Source organism: Salvelinus alpinus, chromosome 1 (assembly GCF_045679555.1).
Source record: "Salvelinus alpinus chromosome 1, SLU_Salpinus.1, whole genome shotgun sequence".
In the NCBI taxonomy this organism is placed as follows: domain Eukaryota; kingdom Metazoa; phylum Chordata; class Actinopteri; order Salmoniformes; family Salmonidae; genus Salvelinus; species Salvelinus alpinus.
In genome coordinates, this window is record NC_092086.1 from 58,046,735 (window position 1) to 58,074,044 (window position 27,310).

At 44.5% G+C, this 27,310-nt stretch overlaps 2 protein-coding genes across 3 annotated transcripts; both read right to left on the minus strand.

Moving 5' to 3' along the window:
* Positions 1-602: 602 nt before the first annotated feature.
* LOC139544575 (uncharacterized) lies at positions 603-18,777 on the minus strand. The gene is made up of 12 exons (XM_071351907.1): positions 18,473-18,777; positions 10,408-10,519; positions 10,065-10,158; positions 9,820-9,874; positions 7,894-8,034; positions 7,523-7,683; positions 2,967-3,065; positions 2,678-2,823; positions 2,341-2,512; positions 2,111-2,223; positions 1,924-2,008; positions 603-1,833 (listed from the first exon to the last, which is right to left on the minus strand). Exons 1-12 carry the CDS (start codon positions 18,588-18,590, stop codon positions 1,777-1,779), a joined length of 1,353 nt encoding a protein of 450 aa, XP_071208008.1. The 5' UTR covers positions 18,591-18,777; the 3' UTR covers positions 603-1,776.
* A 1,671-nt stretch (positions 18,778-20,448) lies between these two features.
* Positions 20,449-26,712, minus strand: nudt9 (nudix (nucleoside diphosphate linked moiety X)-type motif 9). Of its 2 annotated transcripts, none has more exons than XM_071352988.1 (8): positions 25,891-26,712; positions 25,412-25,696; positions 25,193-25,282; positions 24,711-24,797; positions 22,543-22,654; positions 21,649-21,795; positions 21,446-21,530; positions 20,449-21,206 (listed from the first exon to the last, which is right to left on the minus strand). In XM_071352988.1, the coding sequence occupies exons 1-8, from the start codon at positions 25,980-25,982 to the stop codon at positions 21,061-21,063; spliced, it is 1,044 nt and encodes a 347-aa protein (XP_071209089.1). In that variant the 5' UTR covers positions 25,983-26,712; the 3' UTR covers positions 20,449-21,060. The 2 variants fall into 2 exon arrangements, with proteins under 2 accessions (XP_071209089.1, XP_071209175.1); XM_071353074.1 differs by having other exon boundaries at positions 25,412-25,668; positions 25,891-26,709.
* Positions 26,713-27,310: the final 598 nt, after the last annotated feature.

The window sequence follows — 27,310 nt, forward strand, 5'->3', positions numbered from 1 at the left end:
TTCTAGATGTGAAAAATGTAAACCACTGTAGGAGCTAAAAGAAACAGATTTGGTCGAAGCTGAGCTTAGTGTTGTTCGCCAGTTTTTGCAGACTGAAATCGCCCGCTCTGGCTCCAATGAGGACAAATGGACCCCACTTGATATCCTGCAACGATTCTCTGGGCCTCTCTCCGCTATGCCGATCACGCTTACCGCATTGAAACATGGATTGACTTTTGGGTGTCCACAGCTACATGCAAAAACTCATTTTCCACTTTGACAAACGCGTTCAGTCAGCACAGAAGAAGCATGCTACTGAGGAAACCTAAACTAATTCAAATGGCATTTAAGGGGGCTCTTACAAGAAGATTTAGCGGAGAATGGAATGATCGATTACTCAGGAAGTTCCACAGAGCATCAAGGAAGCTGCAACTCTTTTGAAAAGGTAAGATTGAAACAATATTTTAGTTAACCTATTGTGTGGCGTGTAGTGTCCCCAAATACACGCCACACAATAGGTTAACAAATGTGACATCAATTTTCTCACTGCCCATATGGAATTAGAGGTTTGCATGGCTGATGCCACACATGGGGTCGATATTCAAAAAATTCATGACACCTGCTGAACTGAAAACATTGTACAAACAAACTGTGCGTTTTAATTATATAATTTTGAATGAAACAGTAACAATTTTGGAAAAGAAAGAAAAAAAATGGAAAAAAAGGCTCTCGGTGTCACATCATGGTTGTTAACTGCTTGGTCACACACATCAGTACAAAGCAGCCGTTGTGCTTATTCATGAGTCTCCCATTACATAGTCTTACAGTTAGTAACAATTGACATAATCAAGGTCAGAAAATGTGTGGACGTGCACAATTTCAGCTTTGAACAGTTGCATGTGAACAAAAGGAACAGCAAGTAAACAGTACTGCAAAAGTCATTTGATGCCGATTTGCTTACAGAGACATTGATTGCTGAGTTCACCTTGTACAAAACTACAAGTCCCATGTAATGTTATTGGTTTATATTGCATCATAGGTGTTTGTCTGAGCAAACAGGCACAGCTGTGGCTACCAAAAACACTGAAACAAATATATATAAATGCTTTGTTCAATTCATAATGTAGTTAGTGCACAGAATTCTCTCATACAAAAATACAGGTCCCATGATGCCAGTTTGCATGAGGATTGGAAAAACAACAATCAGGTAACATGGCAGTGAAACACCGGTAAATTAATGAGTACCAGAGTTTGGAGTTGGTTTCTAAGAGCTTACTGTATCAGACATTAAAGGTAATCTATGGTTTACAATAACATGAATGAACAGACAACACTTGGACAAGGATACATTTCCCATGTCACCCTGCGTGCGCCCGAGTGACACGTAAATGGTGCGTTCAAGACAACTCGGAAACTCCGACATTTTCAACTTGGAAATTCGTCGTAGAAAGAGGAGGCCCAAGTTCTCCAGTTTTCGACCTGGTAGTTAATTTCACTCACCTGATGTCCCAGGTCTGAATAAGTCCCTGATTAGAAGGACAGGATTAACACCAGAAGTGTTTTGGCCTTCGATGGCCAACATTGAACAGCCCTGCTCTATGCAAATAATGTATGTTCATTTTAAAATCGGAGTTTCCGACTTGTCATAAGTGCACCATAAAGGCATGGCCAGGAAGGTAAAGCATGAACAGTTTAAACACTACATTACATTTGGTCCTCTACAGTGGGGATGTTAAGTGGTACTTCAGTGGTTTCCTCCATTCTTTCCTTCCATCGATCCATCCCTTGCTTTTTCTATCAGTCCATATCTTGATCACCCACGCTCTGGCGAAGGTATTCCTCATAGAGCTTCTTCTACAGGAAGGGAGAGATACGCTGTTAGTGGACAAGCGCACACACACACCACTGCACGCTCACACACACACACACACACACACACACTACCTTCTTGGTCTTCACCACCTCCTGCACATAATCCAGCTTTTCCTGTAGCTGCCTCTTCTGTCGGCCAGAGAGAGTGGGCCGAGTTCTGCAGAGAGAGAGAGAGATGCTTTAGGCATAATTCATTGATAACTGGTGGCACTTGAAGTTGAACAAGATCCCGCAGTTTGAGAGTGTGCTCAGCTCTTACCTGAAGGAGAAGCGAGCAAGAATGAGGAGTATGAAGGCGAGGAAGATGAGTCCGCCACAACTGTACAGCTGGTACTCCACAGACATGGAGTCAAACGCTCTCACTACAGGAGCCTGTTGGACAAAGGGCAAAGAGTCACACAAACACTTCCCCCACTCCGTCTCACACACACAACCATGGTCAGATTAACATCCACCCCTTCACTCTCTCTCTCTTACAAATACACTAACCAGGTATAGAGAGAGGGCCTCGATGCCGTCATGCCCCAGGGACATCTCTAGCAGCTCTCTGGAGAGGCTGCCCAGCACCAGGGCTGCCATCAGCATGAAGGGCACACTGAAGCCCAGAAGAGCCAACACACAGCCCTTACAGCGCGCCCGCCGGTTATCTACACTGGTCTGCCTGGGGGACAGAGAGAGAGAGAGGGGGGGGGGGTTATCGTTGTGTTGGAAAGGAGAGAAGATCAGTGATGTGTGCTCGTGTCATCTACAATATCCTCAGTCAAACTGTTTTTTCGTCAAGTTGAGAATGAGTGTAGAACACACAAAGTATGCAGGCGTGTGCTACCTGTCGTGGCTGAGTGTATCTGCAATGGCCTTAGTGATGAGCTCACAGTCCTTCTCTAGTGAGTTGAGTGTGTTCTGGACCGTCTGGTTGATGGTCTTCTCGATGGTGCGACATGCTTCCTCAATCTGGTTCACACAGCGACTGGGCTGGGGTGGGGACAAGCAGGTGGAAGTGAAATTCAAAACATACGTACATAGAATACATACATTTGATTTATTTAGCTAGGATAGTCCAAGATTGCCCAGTGACTTTCAGGTGCCGTGTACAAAAAGGTGGGTGCAGTAGCTACCTTGTTTGGGTTGGGGACATAGATGGTAGGCATGTCAAAGCCACACTTGTTGAGTCCCGGCCGCTTGCACAGCTCCTGGACTATCTGCATCATCACCCTCTGAAACAGCCATTCACATGACAGGGAGATTAGTTGATGTCATAAACTAATCAGAAAATTCAAGCAGCACCCCCCCCCCCCTCTTATACACCACTGCTACTATGTTGTTATCTATGCATTGCCACTTTAATAACTCTACCTACATGTACATATTACCTCAACTAACCGGTGCCCCCGCACATTGGCTCTGTACCATTACCCCCCTGTATATAGTCTCGCTATTGTTATTTTACTGCTGCACTTGCACTACTTGTTACTTTTATTTCTTATCCGTATTTTTTTTAACTGCATTGTTGGTTAGGGGCTCGTAAGTAAGCATTTCACTGTAAGGTACATGTAACTAATAACATTTAGTTATTAGGACCTAGGATCAAGGGAGACAAGTTTTTAAGTACTATATCTCTTGACACATTGATGAAAATAATCATGGCCTCTAAACATTCAAGTTGCATACTGGACTCTATTCTAACTAAACTACTGAAAGAGCTGCTTCCTGTGCTTGGCCCTCCTATGTGGAACATAATAGACGGCTCTCTATCCACCGGATGTGTACCAAACTCACTAAAAGTGGCAGTAATAAAGCCTCTCTTGAAAAAGTCAAACCTTGACCCAGAAAATATTTAAAAAAAACTTTTGGCCTATATCGAATCTCCCATTCCTCTCAAACAAAATTGAAAAAGCTGTTGCACGGCAACTCACTGCCTTCCTGAAGACAAACAATGTATACGAAATGATTCAGTCTGGTTTTAGACCCCATCATAGCACTGAGACTGCACTTGAAGGTGGTAAATGGCGTCAGACCGAGGCTCTGCATCTGTCCCCGTACTCCTAGACCTTAGTGCTGCTTTTGATACCGTCGATCACCACATTCTTTTGGAGAGATTGGAAACCCAAATTGGTCTACACAGACATGTTCTGGCCTGGTTAAGATCTTATCTGTCGGAAAGATATCAGTTTGTCTCTGTGGATGGTTTGTCCTTTGACAAATCAACTGTAAATGTCAGTGTTCCTCAAGGCTCTGTTTTAGGACCACTATTGTTTTCACTATATATTTTACCTCTTGGTGATGTCATTCGGGAACATAATGTTTACTTTCACTGCTATGCGGATGACACACAGCTGTACATTTCGATGAAACATGGTGAAGCCCCAATATTAGCCTCCCTGGAAGCCTGTGTTTCAGACATAATGAAGTGGATGGCGGCAAATGTTCAACTTTTTTTATTTTATTTTTTCAAATTTGATCCCCTTTTCTCCCAATTTTTGTGGTATCCAATTGCTAGTAATTACTATCTTGTCTCATCGCTACAACTCCCGTACGGGCTCAGGAGAGACGAAGGTCGAAAGCCATGCGTCCTCCGAAACACAACCCAACCAAGCCGCACTGCTTCTTAACACAGCGCGCCTCCAACCCGGAAGCCAGCCGCACCAATGTGTCGGAGGAAACACCGTGCACCCGGCTCCCTTGGTTAGCGCGCACTGCGCCCGGCCCGCCACAGGAGTCGCTGGTGCGCGATGAGACAAGGATATCCCTACCGGCCAAACCCTCCCTAACCCGCCCCACGGACCTCCCGGTCGCGGCCGGCTGCGACAGAGCGCGAACCCAGAGTCTCTGGTGGCGCGCCACCCGGGAGGCGAAATGTTCTACTTTTAAACTCGTACAAAACAGAGATGCTTGTTCTAGGTCCCAAGAAACAAAGAGAACTTCTGTTGAATCTGACAATTAATCTTGATGGTTGTACAGTCGTCTCAAATAAAACTGAAGGACCTCGGCGTTACTCTGGACCCTATCTATCTTTTGACGAACATATCAAGACTGTTTCACCCTCGACAACCACTGTGATTATTATTATTTGACCATACTGGTCATCTATGAACATATGAACATCTTGGCCATGTTCTGTTATAATCTCCACCCGGCACAGCCAGAAGAGGATTGGCCACCCCTCATAGCCTTGTTCCTCTCTAGGTTTCTTCCTAGGTTCTGGCCTTTCTAGGGAGTTTTTCCTAGCAACCGTGCTTCTACACTATTGCTTGCTGTTTGGGGTTTTAGGCTGGGTTTCTGTACAGCACTTTGAGATATCAGCTAATGTAAGAAGGGCTATATAAATGAATTTGATTTGATTCGTTTCAAGGACAGCTTTTTTCCAACTACGTGACATTGCAAAAATCTGAAACGTTGTCCAAAAATTACGCAGAAAAATGTATCCATGCTTTTGTCACGTCTACTGCAATGCTCTACTTTCCGGCTACCCGGATAAAGCACTAAATACACTTCAGTTGGTGCTAAACACGGCTGCTAGAGTTTTGACTAGAACCCCAAAATTTTATCATATTACTCCGGTGCTAGTCTCTCTACAGTGGCTTCCTGTTAAGGCAAGGGCTGATTTCAAGGTTTTACTGCTAACCTACAAAGCATTACATGGGCTTGCTCCTACCTACCTTTCCGATTTGGTCCTGCCGTACATACCTACACGTACGCTACGGTCACAAGACGCAGGCCTCCTTACTGTCCCTAGAATTTCTAAGCAAACAGCTGGAGGCAGGGCTTTCTCCTATAGAGCTCCATTTTTATGGAATGGTCTGCCTATCCATGTGAGAGACGCAGACTCGGTCTCGACCTTTAAGCCTTTATTGAAGACTCATCTCTTCAGTAGGTCCTATGATTGAGTGTAGTCTCTGCTTGCCGTCTCTGCTTGGCCGGTTCCCCTCTCTCCACTGGGATTCTCTGCCTCTAACCCTATTACAGTAGAGGCGTTGAGTCACTGGCTTACTGGTGCTCTTCCATGCCGTCTCAACCCACTTGAGTGGGTTGAGTCACTGACGTGATCTTCCTGTCCGGGTTGGCGCCCCCCCTTGGGTTGTGCTGTGGCGGAGATCTTTGTGGGCTATACTCGGCCTTGTCTCAGGATGGTAAGTTGGTGGTTGAAGATATCCCTCTGGTGGTGTGGGGGCTGTGTTTTGGCAAAGTGGGTGGGGTTATATCCTGCCTGTTTGGCCCTGTCCGGGGGTATTGCCGGACGGGACCACAGTGTCTCCTGACCCCTCCTGTCTCAGCCTCCAGTATTTATGCTGCAGTAGTTTGTGTGTCGGGGGGCTAGGGTCAGTCTGTTATATCTGGAGTACTTCCCCTGTCTTATCCGGTGTCCTGTGTGAATTTAAGTATGCGCTCTCTAATTCTCTCTCTCTCGGAGGACCTGAGCCCTAGGACCATGCCTCAGGACTACCTGGCCTGATGACTCCTTTACTGTCCCCAGTCCACCTGGCCGTTCTGCTGCTCCAGTTTCAACTGTTCTGCCTGCGACTATGGAACCCTGACCTGCTCACCGGACGTGCTACCCGTCCCAGACCTGCTGTTTTCAACTCTCTAGAGACAGCAGGAGTGGTAGAGATACTCTGAATGATCGGCTATGAAAAGCCAACTGACATTTACTTGATTGATTTGATTATAAAACTAAAATTACTATTATTTGACCATGCTTGTCATTTATGAACATTTTGAAAATCTTGGCTCTCTCTAATTCTCTCCTTCTCTCTTTCTTTCTCTCTCTCGGAGGACCGGAGCCCTAGGACCATACGTCAGGACTACCGGGCATGATGACTCCTTGCTGTCCCCAGTCCGCCTGGCCCTGCTGCTATTCCAGTTTCAACTGTTCTGCCTGCGGTTATGGAACCGCCACCTGTCCCGGACCTGCTATTTTCAACTCTTGATGATCGGCTATGAAAAGCCAACTGAAAATTATTCATGATTATTATTTGACCATGCTTGTCACTTATGAACATTTTGAACATCTTGGCATAGTTCTGTTATAATCTCCACCCAGCACAGCCAGAAGAGGACTGGCCACCCCTCATAGCCTGGTTCCTCTCTAGGTTTCTTTCTAGGTTTTGGCCTTTCTAGGGAGTTTTTCCTAGCCACCGTGCTTCTACACCTGCATTGCTTGCTGTTTGGGGTTTTAGGCTGGGTGTCTGTACAGCACTTCGAGATATTAGCTGATGTACGAAGGGCTATATAAAATAAACTTGATTTGATTTGAAAACTGGCTAACTTCGTCCCAGCCAACTGTCAACCTTGTTCATATTGTAGATATGTATAAAGTGTGTGTAATAGGGAATTTCCAGGTGTAATAGACACAAAAGCGGTCGTTGATAAAGTTTTAAAAAAATCTCTGGTTTAGTACAATTTGCAAGAGGTAGAAACCTCCAGCACAGAAGCAGAGAAAACCAGTGTGTCCTTTGAACTGGCACCATTAGACTGGCGCCAATACTATCAGCAGATAGGTTATGGACAGTTATCCTTCACGTCTGGCCTCCAAGTCTAGTGACCAAAAAACCTTGCACGAACAGAATCATGTGCATTACAGAAAAGGAAAAGCACAATGCATTGCGTTAAGCACTAAACTGAACATGAATTTTATTAATCTTAAAATTTCCCACTAGAGTGTGTGTGTGTGTACCTGTCTGTCCGACTCTCCCCCGGCCTCGTCGGCCTTGCTGAGGTAGAAGCGCAGACGGTCACCGTGCTTCTCGTTGAGCTTCTCCACGATGTTGAGGGTGCGTTTGCACAGCGCCTGGCCCATGGGGTCAAAGAACACCAGGATGAGGTCACACAGCTCGCCTGGGAGGGGACAGAGACGAGCCTGTTATGTTCTGTTCAAATAGCCAGATAAATAAACAAATGCAGAAACATGAAATACTGTAGCCGTCTTTACACGCAGATGGTGTGTGTGTGTGTCATGATGAAACACCGAGATGAATAAGAAAACAGTACATTCACAGAATCACACGCCCTACACCACACACACAGCGCCATATTGTGGTGACCTACCCAGCCACATGATGGCCTGGTCCACATCGAAGGGGTACTTCATGTCCCCGTCCACCAGGCCAGGAGAGTCCACAAACGTCACCAGGCTGAAACGCTTTTGCCGCGACGTGCAGATCTCAGTACCCAGGTACTCAGACACACCTACAGGCAGAGAGAAAGAAAAAAATTCAAGAGTGAGCCCTTTACTTGAATGGTATTTTCAAACATTTCACTTGGTGCTGACTAATGTTTAGAATGGGTTGTCAGTCATGCTGTCATCACCGTCGCATTTCCATCACATCATATACAGTGGCAAGAAAAAGTATATGAACACCATGGAATTACCTGGACTAAATTGGTCATAAAATTGGATCTGATCTTCATCTAATTCACAACAATAGACAAAGACAGTCTGCTTAAACTAATAACACGTTTTCATGTCTTTATTGAACACACCGTGTAAACATTCACAGTGCAGGGTGGGAAAAGTATGTGAACCCTTGGATTTAATAACTGGTTGACCCTCCTTTGGCAGCAATAACCTCAACCAAACATTTTCTGTAGTTGCGGATCAGACCTGCACAACGGTCAGAAGGAATTTCGGACCATTCCGCTTTACAAAACTGTTTCAGTTCAGCAATTTTCTTGGGATGTCTGGTGTGAACCGCTCTCGAGGTCATGCCACAGCATCTCAATCGGATTGAGGTCAGGACTCTGAGAAGGCGTATTTTCTTCAGTTGAAGCCATTCTGTTGTTGATTTACTTCTGTGTTTTGGGTCGTTGTCCTGTTGCATCACCCAACTTCTGTTGAGCTTCAATTGGCGGACAGATAGCCTTACATTCTCCTATAAAATGTCTTGATAAGCTTGGGAATTCATTTCTCTGTCGATGACAGCAAGCCGTCCAGGCCCTGAGGCAGCAAAGCAGCTCCAAACCATGATGCTCCCTCCACCATACTTTACAGTTAGGATGAGGTTTTGATGTTGGTGTGCTGTGAATTTTTTCTCCACACATAGTGTTGTGTGTTCCCTCCAAACAACTCAACTGTAGTTTCATCTGTCCATAGAATGTTTTGCCAGGAGCGCTGTGGAACATCCAGATGCTCTTTTGCGAATTTCAGACGTGCAGCAATGTGTGTTTTGGACAGCAGTGGCTTCTTCCGTGGTGTCCTCCCATGAACACCATTCTTGTTTTACGTATTGTAGACTCGTCAACAGAGATTTTAGCATCTTCCAGAGATCTGTAAGTCTTTAGCTGACACTCTACGATTCTTCTTTTTAACCTCATTGAGCATTCTGCGCTGTGCTCTTGCAGTCATCTTTGCAGGACGGCCACTCCTAGGGAGAGTAGCAACAGTGCTGAACTTTCTTCATTTATAGACAATTAGTCTTACTGTGGACTGATGAACATCAAGGCTTTTAGATATACTTTTGTAACCCTTTCCAGCTTTATGCAAGTCAACAATTCTTAATCTTGGGTCTTCTGAGATCCCTTTTGTTCGAGGCATGGTTCACATCAGGCAATGCTTCTTGTGAATAGCAAACTCAAATTTGTGTTTTTTATAGAACAAGGCAGCTCTAACCAACATCTCCAATCTCGTCTCAATGATTGTACTCCAGGTTAGCTGACTCCAATTAGCTTTTGGAGAAGTCATTATCCTAGGGGTTCACATACTTTTTCCAAAGTACACTGTGAATGTTTAAATGATGTATTCAATATAGACAAGAAAAATACAATAATTTGTGTGTTATTAGTTTAAGCAGACTGTCTGTTGTTGTGACTTAGATGAAGATCAGATCAAATTGTATTACCAATTAATGCAGAAATCCAGATAATTCCAAAGGATTCACATACTTTTTCTTGCCACTGTATTACAGGGGAGGGAGGTGTTTCCTGAGTCCTACTTTGACGCTGACGAATGAGATTGAATCAACTCTGAAATCTCACCTTTGAGCTCGTGTAGAGGTTTGAAGTGTGGGTAAAGGTGCAGCGTGGCATTTCCCTAAAATACACCAAGAAACCAAACAAAGTTGCACATTCTGCGAGAAAAACACATCCACCATACACTGTGTGAACACTTACTCAGTAAAAAAGGTAAAAGCCCTCAAAGTACCTCAACGAAAGTGCATGAATTGAGGAGCAAACTGAAGTTGAAGAGGAAATTCACTCAGAACTGTACCAGCTGTACTCACTGTGAGAGACTCTCTCTTGCGCCCACTTGTGACAAAGCTGAAGCCTTGCGTCTCAATGGCCACTCCTGTACGCTGGATGTGTTCCTCCACATACCTGAGACAGAAAGTTACAGCAGACATCATTTTAACAAGCACTCTCTCTGGTATTCACGTTATACTAGGTGTACGTCCACACACACACGGGACATAATTACAATGACTTTGAAGCAAAAGGAAGCATAGGGGACAGTAGCATCAGTGTAGGGAAAAGTCCCAGTCTCTGATGGAATACTTTTCAAAGTGCATCCTTCTCTCCACTCTTTCTGTGGTTGTCAATGGTAACCTTGATCTGATTGAACATTACCAGTTGATGAAGGAGCTCTTGCCGGCAGAGTGGTTGCCCATCAACATGACCGTGATCTTTTTCCTGGGTGCCAGCAGAGTCACGCCAACGGACTGGGCCACTGCTACCAGCCCTAGAATGGAGACATGGAAGGATGTGATCAGGGTCGTATAATGCCGATTGATCAACTGTTAGTTTACTAGTATTAGCCACTAAGCTATAGCTAGCTAATCTAGCTACCACTAACTATTGCTAATAACTCCTACTGGTAGTTACGTTAAAGCCTTAACTGAAATATTAACAGTGTCCTCCCCGCCACAGTTTCAGTAAAATACAACCACTTCAAATCCATAGACTACGCTATGGATGCAAGGGTTCTGGTGGGTAAAATATGGGTAAAATAATTTGTTAATTCTGTAGATAATCCTCTAAGATCAATGATCCAAACCTAATTTCTCTATCATAATCCGTTCAAAAGTGTAGGGCAGCCCCCAAAGTGACTCTTATCAACTGTGCACAAGAATTTCCTCTGTGTTGTCTTAGGAACTCAGTATTGTCTGTGTTGGTCTTGCCAACCCCCATTCTCATACCTCTGAGAAGCAAATGTAACACCATCTAGCTGATATATATATATATATATATATATATATACACACAAAGGTATGTGGACACCTCTTGGCAGTAGAATGACCTTACTGAAGAGCTCAGTGACTTTCAACATGGCATCCTATCCAACAAGTCAGTTCATTAAATTTCTGCCCTGCTAGAACTGCCTCGGTCAACTGTAAGTGATGTTATTGTGAAGTGGAAACATCTAGGAGCAACAACGGCTCAGCCGCAAAGTGGTAGGCCACACAAGCTCACAGAACGGGCCGCAGAGTGCTGAAGTGCATAGCGAGTAAAAAGTGTCTGTCCTCGGTTGCAACACTCACTACAGAGATCTAAACTGCCTCTGGAAGCAAAGTCAGCACAATAACTGTTCGTCGGGAGCTTCATGAAATGGGTTTCCATGGCCGAGCAGCCGTACGTACACAAGTCTAAGATCACCATACACAATGCCAAGAGTCGGCTGGAGTGGTGTAAAGCTCACCGTCATCGGAGCAGTGGAAAAGCGTTCTCTGGAGTGATGAATAACGGTTCACCATCTGGCAGTCCGAAGGACAAATCTGGGTTTGGCGGATGCCAGGATAATGCTACCTGCCTGAATGCATAGTACCAACTGTAAAGTTTGGTGGAGGAATGGTTTGGGGCTGATTTTCATGGTTCAGGCTAGGCCCCTTAGTTCCAGTGAAGGGAAATATTAATCTTGAATAGGAAGGTCGACCGCAAGCCAGGCCTAATCGCCCAACATCACTAATGCTCGTGGCTGAATGGAAGCAAGCCCCCGCAAAACATTGTTCAATCATCTAGTGGAAAGCCCTCCCAGAAGAGTGTAGGCTGTTATAGCGACAAAAGGTGGGGACAAAACTCCATATTAATGATTAAAATAATACCTTGTAATTCTTGTTAATGCCTTGTAACTTAAGCTTTATGCCTTGTATGTGAATCCATTAATTTTACAAAGTAATTAAATACACTTGTATTTAGAATTCTATTCTTCATTGCCCATTACTGTTACTCAAGTCTCCATGCATATTCCTATTTATACTATGGAGCCAGATAAAGATAATTAATTTGATGGGATAATTGCTTAGTCTTATTACTTGTCGCATGTGAGGTATATAAACTCAGCAAAAAAGAAACGTCCTCTCACTGTCAACTGCGTTAATTTAAAGAAAACTTAACATGTGTAAATATTTGTATGAACATAACAAGATTAAACAGACATAAACTGAACAAGTTCCACAGACATGTGACTAACAGAAATGGAATAATGTGTCCCTGATTAAAGGGGGAGGGGGTGGCAAAATAAAAAGTAACAGTCAGTATCTGGTCTGGCCACCAGCTGCATTAAGTACTGCAGTGCGTCTCCTCCTCACGGACTGCACCAGATTTGCCAGTTCTTGCTGTGAGCTGTTACTCCACTCTTCCACCAAGGCAACTGCAAGTTCCCGGACATTTCTGGGGGGAATGGCCCTAGCCCTCACATCTAACAGATCCCAGACGTGCTCAATGGGATTGAGATGCGGGCTCTTCACTGGCCATGGCAGAACACTGACATTCCTGTCTTGCAGGAAATCAGCCATACTGCTCATTCTGTGCATGGTGACATTGTCATGCTGGAGGGTCATATCAGGATGAGCCTGCAGGAAGGGTACCACATGAGGGAGGAGGATGTCTACCCTGTAATGCACAGCGTTGAGATTGCGTGCAATGACAACAAGCTCAGTCCAATGATGCTGTGACACACCGCTCCAGACCATGAAGGACCCTCCACCTCCAAATCGATCCCGCTCCAGAGTACAGGCCTCGGTGTAACGCTCATTCCTTCGACGATAAACGCAAATCCGACCATCACCCCTGGTGAGACAAAACTGCGACTCGTCAGTGAAGAGCACTTTTTGCCAGTCCTGTCTGGTCCAGCGACGGTATGTTTGTGCCCATAGGCGACATTGTTTCCAGTGATGTCTGGTGAGGACCTGCCTTACAACAGGCCTACAAGCCCTCAGTCCAGCCAGCCTCTCTCAGCCTATTGCGGACAGACTGAGCACCGATGGAGGAATTGTGGGTTTCTGGTTTAACTCGGGCAGTTGTTGTTGCCATCCTGTACCTGTCCCGCAGGTGTGATGTTCGGATGTACCGATTCTGTGCAGGTGTTGTTACACGTGGTCTGCCACTGTGAGGACGTCTAGCTGTCCATCCTGTCTCCCTGTAGCGCTGCCTTATGCGTCTCACAGTACAGAGATGGCAATTTATTGCCCTGGCCACATCTGCTGTCCTCATGCCTCCTTGCAGCATGCCTAAGGCACATTCACACAGATGAGCAGGGACCCTGGGCATATTTCTTTTGGTGTTTTTCAGTAGTCAGTAGAAAGGCCTCTTTAGTGTCCTAAGTTTTTATAACTGTGACCTTAATTGCCTACCGTCTGTAAGCTGTTAGTGTCTTAACGACCGTTCCACAGGTGCATGTTCATTAATTGTTTATGGTTCATTGAACAAGCATGGGAAACAGTGTTTAAACCCTTTACAATAAAAATCTGTGAAGCTATTTTTACAAATTATCTTTGAAAGACAGGGTCCTGAAAAAGGGACGTTTCTTTTTTTGCTGAGTTTATAATATACTGCATATTCACATATTAAATATTACTGCCCACTACAAAAGTTACTGGAGTTTCTATCTCTGTAGGATGGCCAGAATTAGGGTGACTAAAACAATGGAGGTCAGAGGGGGGAAAAAGTGGCAAAATATTTTTTCGGGAAAATTGCATCATGTCAGCTATTCTGTGCCAGAATTAAGGCTGCTGACTACACTCACTTCATGTTATCATGAAGTGCTTTGAGAGACTAGTCAAGGATCATCTCTATATCATCTCTACCTTACCAGTCACCCTAGACCCACTCCAATTTGCTTACTGCCCCAATAGCTCCACAGACGATGCAATCGCCATCACACTGCTCTTTCCCACCTGGACAAGAGGAATACCTATGTAAGAATGCTGTTCATTGACTACAGCTCAGCATTCAACACCATAGTACCCTCCAAGCTCATCATTAAGATTGAAGCCCTGGGTCTGAACCTCCCCTGTGCAACTGGGTCCTGGACACAGGGGTCGCCCCAGGTGGTGAAGGTAGGAAACACCTCCACTTCGCTGATACGCAACACTGGGGCCCCACCATGTTGCGTGCTCAGCCCCCTCTTGTACTCCCTGTTCACCCATGACTGCGTGGCCAATCACACCTCCAACTCAAATCATCAAGTTCGCAGACGACACAACAGTAGTAGGTTTGATTACCAACAATGATGAGACGGCCTACAGGGAGGAGATGAGGGCTCTGGGAGTGTTGTGCCAGGAAAATAACCTCTCACTCAACGTCAACAAAACAAAGGAGATGATCGTGGACTTCAGGAAACAGCAGAGGGAGCATCCCCTATCCACATTGACGGGACCGCAGTGGAGAAGGTGGAAAGCTTCAAGTTCCTTGGCATGCACATCACTGACAAACTAAAATGGTCCACCCACACAGACAGTGTGGTGAAGGCGCAACAGTGCCTCTTCAACCTCTGGAGGCTGAAGAAATTTGGCTTGGCACCTAAAACGTTCACAATCTTTTACAGATGCACAATTGAGAGCATCCTGTCAGACTGTATCATCGCCTGGTACGGCAACTGCACCGCACGCAAACACAGCTCTCCAGAGGGTGGACGCATGACCGGGGGCAAACTACCTGCCCTCCAAAACACCTACAGCACCCGATGTCACAGGAAGGCCAAAAAGATCATCAAGGACAACCACCTGAGCCACTGCCTGTTCTCCCCACTATCATCCAGAAGGCGAGGTCAGTACCGGTGCATCAAAGCTGGGATATATATATATATATACACACACACACACACACAGAGACTTGAAATCACTGGCCACTTTAATAAATGGAACACTAGTCACTTCAATAATGTTTACATATCTTGCATTACTCATCTCATATGTATATACTGTATCTTAGTCTATGCCGCTCTGACATTGCTCGTCCATATATTTATATATCCTTAATTCCATTCCTTTACTTAGATTTGTGTGTATTAGGTATATGTTGTGAAATTGTTACATATATTGCTTGTTAGATACTACTGTACTGTCGGAGCTAGAAACACAAGCATTTTGCTACACCCGCAATAACATCTGTTAAACACGTGTATGTGACCAATAAAATGTGATTCATACAGGGGGTACCGGTATAGAGTCAATGTGCAGGGGCAACGGTTAGTCGAGGTAATATGTACATGTAGGTCGAGGTAAAGTGACTATGCATTAGGGATGCAACGGTACAGTGGGCCCACGGTTCGGTATGTATGAGGGTTTGTGGGCCACGGTACGGTTTCGGTATCTTTATATTTAAGAAAAGTGCGCTTGTATGACTCTCATACAGGGGACGAGTTTGCAAAACGTAGCTCTTCATCTCCCAAACCAGTACATAGTGAACCTTCACAGTACATAGTGAACCTTCACAGTGAGGTAGCTTAGAGTTACTCTGAAGGTCCAACTATCAGTGGAGAGCGCTAGATAGGGTGTCTGTGTCAATTCATTTTAAATTTATCTCCGTGATGTTTCGTAGAGTTTGGGAATTACTTTGCTGCTGAAATGTGTGCGGGAGGGGACATTGTAACGCGGTTCAACTTTTTTCATCAAGTGACAAAACGAGTGGACTCTCCTTGCTCCAGCTCCACCTGCAAGAGATACGGCCGGGTGATGGCCACGTAAATGACACGTTAAAAGTGTTTCCACTCGAGTAGCCGACAGTGTCAAAGCAATGCTTGCAGACTGTATTTTGCTTGTTTACGGTCTTCTTACCCTCGTCATCGTATTGAACGCTGAATACAAAATGTTCCCACACAAAGGATTTGAAAGACGGCAGTGCTTCTTCAAATTTGCTTCTCTCTGTCTTGCTAGATCTCAACATTGTCACGTTGTAGCTGAGATAATATTTGTTTTTAGTTTCCCCATCTCTTCATGGGGCCCATTTAGGGAGGTTTCCTACCGAGAAGTCATTGCAAATCGTCCATTGGTTGTTTAAGGGGGAGGGGGTTGCGGTCACTGCGGGTGCCACATTGAGACATTGCTGTGGAGTTAAGTTTTTCAGCCCTCAGGAGACCCCTAACGGCCTGGTGCCCCAAGCAGTTGCCTGCCAAGCCTGTTCACAAGCTGCACGCCTGGTTCTGTGGATCTGAATGTACAACGTGCGTGTAGTCTGCAGCACAATAAGCATGTTTTGGAAATTATAGGAAAAAGACAGGCATATCGTAATTCCACGGTTCACGTGCGTATAGAACCGTAGGGGGCGTACCGGACGTTTCGACAACATACTGTGTACCGTTGCATCCCTACTATGCATGGATAATAAACAGAGTAGCAGCAGAGTAAAAATGTAGGTGGGACAATGCAAATAGTCCTGGTAGCCATTTGATTAGCTGTTCAGGAATCTGAGGACCCATGCCAATAGGCGTTGTCGTGCCATCTTCACAACCGTCTTGGTGTGTTTGGACCATGATAGTTTGTTGGTGATGTGGACACCAAGGAACTTGAAGCTCTCAACCTGCTCCACTACAGACCCGTCGATGAGAATGGGGGCGTGCTCGGTCCTCCTTTTCCTGTAGTCCACAATCATCTCCTTTGTCTTGATCAAGTTGAAGGAGAGGTTATTATCCTGGCACCACACTGCCAGGTCTCTGACCTCCTTCCTATAGGCTGTCTCATCGTTGTCGGTGATCAGGCCTACCACTGTTGTGTCGTTGGCAAACTTAATGATTGTGTTGGAGTCGTGCTTGGCAATGCAGTCATGGGTGAACAGGGAGTACAGGAGGGGGGCCGGTATAGTACGATTCAATCTTAGTCCTGTATTGATGCTTTGCTTGTTTGATGGTTCGACGGAGGGCAAGCGTGATTTCTTACAAACTTCCGGGTTAGAGTCCCGCTCCTTGAAAGCAGCAGCTCTACCCTTTAGCTCAATGCGGATGTTGCCTGTAATCCATGGCTTCTGGTTGGGGTATGTACGTACGGTCACTGTGGGGACGACGTCGTTGATGCACTTATTGATGAAGCCAGTGACTGATGTGGTGTACTCCTCAATGCCATCTGAAGAATCCCAGATTCTTCCTCTCTGCGCTAGCAATGCATTCCTGTAGCTAAGCATCTGCATCATCTGACCACTTCCTTATTGAGAGAGTCACTGTTACTTCCTGTTTTTGTTTGTAAGCAGGAGGATGGAGTTATGGTCAGATTTGCCAAATGGAGGGAGAACTTTGTACGCGTCTCTGTGTGTGGAGTAAAGGTGGTCTAGAGTTTTTTTCCCCCTCTGGTTGCACATAACACGCTGGTAGAAATTAGGTAAAACAAATAAGTTTCCCTGCATTAAAGTCCCCGGCCACTAGGAGCGCACGTTTTGGTTCATGTCAATGCAGAGCTATACAGAGCCCTCCACATTGTAAAACAATTTGAGAGGTGCACAGCGATGTGGTACGGAGCTCAATTTGACCTCTGCGTGCCTCTGGAGGCTATGCAATTACATCACACCATGCCTCCGACCACACTTTCTTATCAAGCATAAATTGTCTCTTATCCATAGGATATAGTGTATTTGCCATTTTAGGGAACTATCGCTTTAACAAAATGTGTGATGAACATGAATTAATATATTTGATGTGATTTAATTAATCAATTAAACGCATGTACTTTTAACATTCTGTGCCAGATAAGGTTCTATGGCTGAACCCAGATTGAAAAACAATGAATACAATAACATATTTGGGGGCCAGGGCTAAGCCAGGGTTTCCCAAACTCAGTCCTGGGATGACCACTAGTACTTCACAACTGATTCAAAAAAAATCTAGGCTTGATGAGGAGTTGGTTATTTTAATCAGCTGTGTAGTTCTAGGGCAAGAGCCTAAACGTGCACCCAAGCCCCAAGGGCCGAGTTTGGGGAAACCCTGCCCTAAGCCACCGCTTATGTTGCTTATGCCAGGAGCCAGCCCTGCTCAGAACTATGCTTTGTGAAGATAGACCCTTATAGTCCCAACGTCTGATTTGTCTTCGTAAAATGCATTTTATAACAAACATTTCAACACTATAAAACTGACAAGGTACAAATCTGTCCTTCTGCCCCTGAGCAAGGCAGTTAACCCACTGTTCCCCGGGCGCCGAAGACGTGGGTATCGATTAAGGCAGCCCCCCACACCTTTCTGATTCAGATGGGTTGGGTTAAATGGGTTACACATTTCAGTTGAAGGCATTCAGTTGTACAACTAACTAGGAATCCCCCTTTCCCTTTTAACGTAATGCTAGCTAGCTACTAGCTAACGCGTTAGTCAGAATCAATGAGTCATACCAAATATAGCTAGCTAAACATACAGGCTGAATGACATTCAGCAAATGTCTGCTGAAATTGGTTGATATCTTCATTAAATCTTCATTTGATGAGACATTAGCTAACTCACCACTGTCGGCATCGATGTACAATTGATGACAGTCTCGTAAAATGCGCTCATCGCAAGACACACTTCCAGACAACGAGTCGGCATTTGCCGCGACTCGGCTCTTGATTTTCCCAGACATTGCAAAACGTTAATCTAAACGTATCGATGAAAATAACAAACGTTGCTTCAAACTATAAAAGTATTAACTAGCTACTCATTAAATTTCAGATTGATCTAAAATGCCCCTCTTCTTACTCATTCTAAGTTTAAATCACCCCGGTCGGTTGAAAAGGAACGTCGGCGCCACGTAGTCAACTAGAATACGCAAAGCCTTTCGGGTAGTGTAGTTCCTGGTTCTCCTTTTTCTTTGGTATCATGTCAGTCATGTTACATTTCGTAATACAAAAGAAAAGGAAAAATTGCACCACCAACTAACCCTACACACATATACCAAAGTATAATAATTGATATGTCTTTACATAACACTTGGCTTCATCACAAACAAAATAGACTGATATTGTTTAAAATGCCTTTATTTTTGATTATGGCATTTTTAATTGAAGCAAAAGCTAAACTCAGACGCGTTTCGGCATCATGGCCTTGGTCAAGGAGTAACAAAGAAACAATGAGAGCATGTCTTCTTTTGAGCAAACCAGGTTCCCATCAGCCCTGATTACAGAGGGAGTGGTTACAGATTAGTCATTGGTGGACACCACATAGGAAACAGCAATAGGTAATATACATTCTAAATAGATATATCAAAACGCATATTAAGGTTAGAAGCATTAGAGGTCTAAGTGGTTCTTGCCTTGAATATGGAAGGACACAAATGTATTTCTCACCATTTCTGTAGGGTCTTTCCCCCCTCTGATAACCAGGTGGTGAATCGCATCTCTGCATGTCTTGCAGACATATCAGTGTGGATGACGGATCACCACCTCAAGCTGAACCTCGGCAAGACGGAGCTGCTCTTCCTCCCGGGGAAGGACTGCCCGTTCCATGATCTCGCCATCACGGTTGACAACTCCATTGTGTCCTCCTCCCAGAGTGCTAAGAACCTTGGCGTGATCCTGGACAACACCCTGTCGTTCTCAACTAACATCAAGGCGGTGACCCGTTCCTGTAGGTTCATGCTCTACAACATTCGCAGAGTACGACCCTGCCTCACGCAGGAAGCGGCGCAGGTCCTAATCCAGGCACTTGTCATCTCCCGTCTGGATTACTGCAACTCGCTGTTGGCTGGGCTCCCTGCCTGTGCCATTAAACCCCTACAACTCATCCAGAACGCCGCAGCCCGTCTGGTGTTCAACTTTCCCAAGTTCTCTCACGTCACCCCGCTCCTCCGCTCTCTCCACTGGCTTCCAGTTGAAGCTCGCATCCGTTACAAGACCATGGTGCTTGCCTACGGAGCTGTGAGGGGAACGGCACCTCCGTACCTTCAGGCTCTGATCAGGCCCTACACCCAAACAAGGGCACTGCGTTCATCCACCTCTGGCCTGCTCGCCTCCCTACCTCTGAGGAAGTACAGTTCCCGCTCAGCCCAGTCAAAACTGTTCGCTGCTCTGGCACCCCAATGGTGGAACAAACTCCCTCACGACGCCAGGTCAGCGGAGTCAATCACCACCTTCCGGAGACACCTGAAACCCCACCTCTTTAAGGAATACCTAGGATAGGATAAAGTAATCCTTCTAACCCCCCCCCCCCCCCTTAAAAGAGTTAGATGCACTATTGTAAAGTGGTTGTTCCACTGGATATCATAAGGTGAATGCACCAATTTGTAAGTCGCTCTGGATAAGAGCGTCTGCTAAATGACTTAAATGTAAATGTAAATGTCTATAGTTTGCTATAACTACTTTGTGGTGTGTTTTTTGCCCTATTACCCTTTTCTATGTTTTATCTTTTGTGGTCCATATTTGCTGCCATCTAGTGAGCTTTGTAGTATGGCTCTTCTCACTCTATATTTTTTTGTCCTTCCATATTCAATTGTTAATCTTTTGTTGTTGTTGCTCTTTTGCACCCCAGTATCTCTACTTGCACATCATCATCTGCACATCTATCGCTCCAGTGTTAATGCTAAATTGTAATTATTTCGCCTCTATGGCCTATTTATTGCCTTACCTCCCTAATCTTACTACATTTGCACACACCGTACATAGACTTTTCTATTGTGTTATTGACTTTGTTTATCCCATGTGTAACTCTGTTGTTGTTTTTGTCGCACTGCTTTGCTTTATCTTGGCCAGGTCACAGTTGTAAATGAGAATTTGTTCTCAACTGGCCTACCTGGTTAAATAATGGTGAAATAAAAATAAAAAGGCCATAACTACTTAGACCTTTCTACTGCTTCTAACCTTAATATGCATTTTGATAGGGTATATATATTTAGAATGTATATTACCTATTGCTTTTCACTGTTTACTATGTGGTATGTGGTTACTCTGTAACCACTCCCTCTCTAATCAGTGCTGATGGGAAAATGATTTGTTCAAAAGAAGACATGCTCTCATTGTTTCGTTACTCCCTGACCAAGGCCATGATGCCAAAACAGTGATAATGCTGCAGGGCCTTGCTCCGGCCAACCCTCTTGAACGTGAGGACAGTTTCCTTGGTTACCAGTGAGCATGCCTCTCCTTGGCGACCACCTCCAAGAACTGGGAGTGGCTTGCATAGAGGGATAGGACGGAGTCAAGGTCGATCCAGTGGACTTGCCCGGCATCATCGCCCGCTTGCAATGGGAGCTCGCTCACACTGTTACCTAGGTAACCAGAGCAAAAATCTACATTTCAGAGAACTGCAATGTGTGTACAAATAAAGAGCAGAATGGGGAAAAATGTAAAGGATAAGGAAACATGTTGCATGCTATCCTGCTGTGAGAATAGCCAAATCCTTATTGTTTTCATTGAATTTTGTCAACATTTTTCCTGCATAGATAAGACTGCCTTAACTTGTTGTTTATCAGTGTCTATAATATCATAAGAGTAATCATTGATTTACCTGTATCATCATGGAAGTTGACAGCAACCGTTTCCATCCAAGAGTTGTCATTATTTCTTGGGTCATCTACATAGCCCTTATAAACCTGAGAAGTAGATGAGGGACAGAGAGAGAGAAAGAAAACAAGTGTTTTATGTCAACTACACAAACAAATACAAAATGAAAATAAATATATGATGATAAATTCTTTCTAGCTTGCTGACCTCCAGACCCGGCGAGTTGAACAGCTGAGTGATGCGCTCGTGGATCCGCTCTCTGTCCTGGGGGGAAGCTGCCAGGGAATTCAGAGCCTCCTCAGAGAACTCACGCTGCAGGGTGAGGGACACCAGCTCCCCCGGGTCTACCATACCCTACACACTCAAACACACATCATCGTCCATAAGAATACAGTGAGGTGGCCAAGATGATACAGATGTTCAGAGCAGGTGAGCAAGAGGAGGGAATAGCAGGTGAGAGGAGGAAAGAGCTTTTTTTTGTATTATTATGAATAATTATTTGTTACCTTTATTTAACTAGGCAAGTCGGTTAAGAACAAATTCTTATTTACAATGACGGCCTACCAAAAGGCCTCCTGCGGGGACGGGCTGGGATTTTTTTTAAATTAAAAAAATACTACAGGACAAAACACACATCAGGACAAGAGAGACACCACAACATAAAGATAGACCTAAGACAACAACATAGCATGGCAGCAAACATGACAACACATCATGGTAGCAACACAACATGACAACATGGTAGCAACACAACATGGCAGCAGCACAAAACATAGTACAAACATTATGGCACAGACAACAGCACAAAAGGCAAGAAGGTGGAGACAACAATACATCACGCGAAGCAGCCACAGCAGTCAGTAAGAGTGTCCATGATTGAGTCTTTGAATGAAGAGATGGAGATAAAACTGTCCAGTTTCAGTGTTTGTTGCAGCTCGTTCCAGTCGCTAGCTGCAGTGAACTGAAAAGACGAGTGACCCAGGGATGTGTGTGCTTTGGGGACCTATAACAGAATGTGACTGGCAGAACGGGTGTTGTATGTGGAGGATGAGGGTTAGACAGAGGAGGGAGGAAGGAAGGAGTTTAAAGAATCCCACTGACCCCTGGGATGGCCCATTCCCCACAGTCTCTCCTCTTGATGGACACAAACTGCAAAACTGGCAGTTTGGACACTGGGTGCGACACTTGCTGTCCAGCTGAGTCTCTCTTCCACCTGTAGGGCGGTGACACATCCAGTAGCGACAGGTTAAACCACGGAAACTACAGTACGCAAATCTACCCCTAACTCCATAGGCCAGGGGTATTCAACTCTTACCCTACGAGGTCCGGAGTCTTCTGTTTTTTTGTTCTACCTGATAATTAATTACACACCCGGTGTCCCTGGTCTAAATCATTAATTGCACACACCTGATTAGAGGGGAACAATGAAAAGATGCAGTGGCACTGGCTTCGAGGTCCAGAGCTGAGTATGAGGGTCATAGGCACTTCTGAGAGAGATGTACAGTTGAAGTCGGAAGTTTACATACACTTAGGTTGGAGTCATTAAAACAAATTTTTCAACCACTCCACAAATTTCTTGTTAACAAACTATAGTTTTGGCAAGTCGGTTAGGACATCTACTTTGTGCATGACACAAGTAATTTTTCCAACGATTGTTTACAGACAGATTATTTCACTTATAATTCACTGTATCACAATTCAAGTGGGTCAGAAGTTTACATACACTAAGTTGACTATGCCTTTAAACAACTTGGAAAATTCCAGAAGATGATGTCATGGCTTTAGAAGCTTCTGATAAGCTAATTGACATCATTTGAGTCAATTGGAGGTGTACCTGTGGATGAATTTCAAGGCCTACCTTCAAACCCAGTGCCCCTTTGCTTGACATAATGGGAAAATAAAAATAAATCAGCCAAGACCTCAGAAAAAGAATTGTAGACCTCGACAAGTCTGGTTCATCCTTGGGATGAACCAAACGCCTGAAGGTACCACGTTCATCTGTACAAACAATAGTACGCAAGTATAAACACCATGGGACCACGCAGCCGTCATACCGCTCAGGAAGGAGACGCGTTCTGTCTCCTAGAGATGAACGTACTTTGGGGCAAAAAGTGCAAATCAATCCCAGAACAACAGCAAAGGACCTTCTGAAGATGCTGGAGGAAACAGGTACAAAAGTATCTATATCCACAGTAAAACGAGTCCTATATCGACATAACCTGAAAGGCCGCTCAGCAAGGAAGAAGCCACTGTTCCAAAACCGCCATAAAAAAAAGGCAGACTACATTTTGCAACTGCACATGGGGACAAAGGTTGTACACTTTGGATAAATGTCCTCTGGTCTGATGTAACAAAAAAAGAATTGTTTGGCCATAATGACCATTGTTATGTTTGAAGGAAAAAGGGGGAGGCTTGCAAGCCAAAGAACACCATCCCAACTGTGAAGCACGGGGGTGGCAGCATCATGTTGTGGGGGTGCTTTGATGCAGGAGAACTGGTGCACTTCACAAAATAGATGGCATCATGAGGTAGGAAAATTATGTGGATATATTGAAGCAACATCTCAAGACATCAGTCAGGAAGTTAAAGCTTGGTCGCAAATGAGTCTTCCAAATGGACAATGAAGCCAAGCATACTTCCAAAGTTGTGGCAAAAAGACTTAAGGACCACAAAGACCACAAAGTCAAGGTATTGGAGTGGCCATCACAAAGCCCTGACATAAATCCTATAGAAAATTTGTGGGAAGAACTGAAAAAGCGTGTGTGAGCAAGGAGGCCTACAAACCTGACTCAGTTACACCAGCTCTGTCAGGAGGAATGGGCCAAAATTCACCCAACTTATTGTGGGAAGCTTGTGGAAGGCTACCCAAAACGTTTGACCCAAAGTAAACAATTTAAAGGCAATGCTACCAAATATGGAAATGGAAATGTGATAAAATAAATAAAAGCTGAAATAAATCATTATCTCTACTATTATTCTGACATTTCACATTCTTAAAATAAAGTGGTGATCCTAACTGACCTAAGACAGTGAATTTTTACTAGGGTTAAATGTCAGGAATTGTGAAAAACTGAGTTTAAATCTATTTGGCTAAGGTGTATGTAAACTTCCGACTTCAACTGTATCTCTTGCCAAGGGGGTAGGGGTGACCAACATTGGGCACAGGAGTTGGTTTGACTTTAAAGAAAGTTTGTGGGAAGGTTAGGGTTAAGTTATCTGAAGAGTAAATGCATAGTTTAAGAGATGATGGAATAAAGTGGGAAAGTTACCTGGTAACAATGGGATCTGCTGCGTGATTGGGTCCCCACCGTCCCAGCAAACCTCTCCCAGTCAATCCAGTGCGACCGCGAGGATTTCTACAGGAGGACAAGAGTTAGTTTACGTATGATGAATTGCTACACATTCAATTATTTAAAATTGATATGAGGTCATATACATGTAGAACTCTGTAGCAAAACCCTACTTAGTAACATGCTGCAGAATGCTAGCTTATCATTGGCTAGTCAATGCTTGAATAGGGTCACACATTTGCCAACAGTTTCTTCTGACAGCTCATGCCAAGTAGGCATTTTGTTAGAGATTTTAAACATACACTCAGCAAGATGACATCAGCTTCAACAGTTTGAGACAACAAATGGCATGCTTGGCATATTTGAATGCAGTTGATGTTGTCTGTAAGTAGGTAGTTGTGTATTATGATGTCATCTTGCTGAGGGTCACCATTGTAGAACTGTGTTGGATGAAGGCTCACAGTGGCATGCCTTGCTCCACTCTGTAGTCTCCCTCGTGACTCCGCCTGTCCACATTGCCATCCAGAGCGTTAAACCGCGGGGAGAAAGACCTGTGAAATAATACAACATTGTAAAAATACTTAATAATCATCAATAATGAACTAATCAGTTATAATCACATGTCAGTAAAACAGATGACAAAATGAATTTGAAACCCTCTCTCTCTCTCTCACACTCACCTGATGTCCTGATCGGCCCATACAGGCTTGATGAGTACAGATGGGGCAGTGTAGCTCACTGGTCTGTACTGGGGCCAATCAGTATTCCAGTCAACTTTGTCATCAGGCACTGGGAACCGCTGTGTCTCTGAGCTGGGGTACTTTTGGCATCTGGCCTTGTTGTGAGGGGCCGAGCAGGGCATAGTGAAGACACTGGGCGGTAGCACACACAGACTACAGCCACTGGTACTGAAGCTTTTACTAACTCTGGCAGAAAACTGGTAAGAAGAGAATGAGGTGAGAGGCCTGGGAAGAGAGAGAGAGATTTAATATCTAAAAGTAACATTTTAAGTAATCTTAGCAATCTATGACAATAGTAACATAAAACAGGGAGTAGCTACAATGCAGAGAAAAAGGCAGGTGAAAAGAACAGATAACTACGCAATGATACGAATAGAATGATCATAGGTCTCCAAAATTACTTCAGAATGATTCCATACCTGATTCCCGAGGTGCAGAGGCAAAATGGAAATCCTAAAAGGGTAAGTGCTATTCGAATCGGCCCAACCCAGTTTCGTCCCACTCGTATCATAACCAGTTAGTCAACACAGTACAGGCCTGTATACACACTGATAATGCTGCAGTAACCAGGAAATACAGAAATCCCGCTGCTATGATTTTTAAATAATTACTGAATTGTATAGGAATATTTCAGTGTTGTTGCGGACGGCGCAATCATAAATTATTTTGAAGCTGCCTTTGCTCATATGATTCGATGTTTAATTCAGTTTCAACACACTGTACCACAGATACAACACAGCCTGTCGTATCCAACGTGACAAATTAGTCACAGTGGGCAGAACAAGCAAGGAGGGGGGGCAGAGCCAAGCACGAGCTAGCGAGTTCCCATTGTCGCGTTCTAGCATATTTCTGTTTAGGGAACTCCTACTCTGTGACGTGCGCGTGTTCAAAAACTCAAATCGCCCAGCACTCCTTCCAAACAACGCAATTTAAAAAAAAATCTGTGGCAAAGGGTAAAATCTACAGAACTTAGTCCACTCTGTTCGTAGCAGATTGTAGTTTTGGGAACAGAAAACTGTATTGAAATCAAATGTTTTATCGATGAGAAAATTAGCACAACGTCTGCCAAAATCCATCTCGTTCCATCTTCTTCCACTGCCGGCCACTTGGCTTCCTATCATCACCATATGTGGTAGTGACTGGATACCCGGATGCTTCACACCTAAAGGTCTGGTGAAATATCTGGCTCATTGTTCTATATGTGACTGTACTGTCTTTAGTTTCAACCTGTGTTTCTGCTTCCGCATGTCGTCGTAACGTCATCGGCCAGTCTGCACTTTGATCACAAATAAAACAATGAGCCAGATGTTTCACCGGATGTATGAATCTGAAGCATCCGGTTAGCATTTCCACTTGGTGGCGTAGACATGAGAGGGATCAGAGAGGAAGAGAGACCCAACTCGGCGGAAAATCTGTCTCCCTCCAGCAGGTGGCGTTTTTTCATTGTTTCGCACACCAAGCAAAGAGGTTTAGTATGGAGGTCAATGAGTCGAATTTGGTCCCCAAATAGTGTCTTATTTGCTACATGAGGTTTATCTGATCAAATAGAAGTTTCGTAATGCTTAAGTTGTTACAAGTGTACTAATATAAGTAGGACATGTGACATCCCGACAAATTTGAGGAAAAAACACTTTATATTAGAGTTGTCTCAAGATGGCTATGCATATTCATGGCATGGGGCTAGTAGCATAGCATCTCCCTCCATTGAATACAGGCGGTTCACGTCAACAACCCTCATCGAATATTTAAAAAAGGATTGCAATAATGAGACGTATCCACCAATCCAATGAAAGGATAGCTAGACAGCCCACCGCTTTGTGGACAACGACTCTTGTTGTT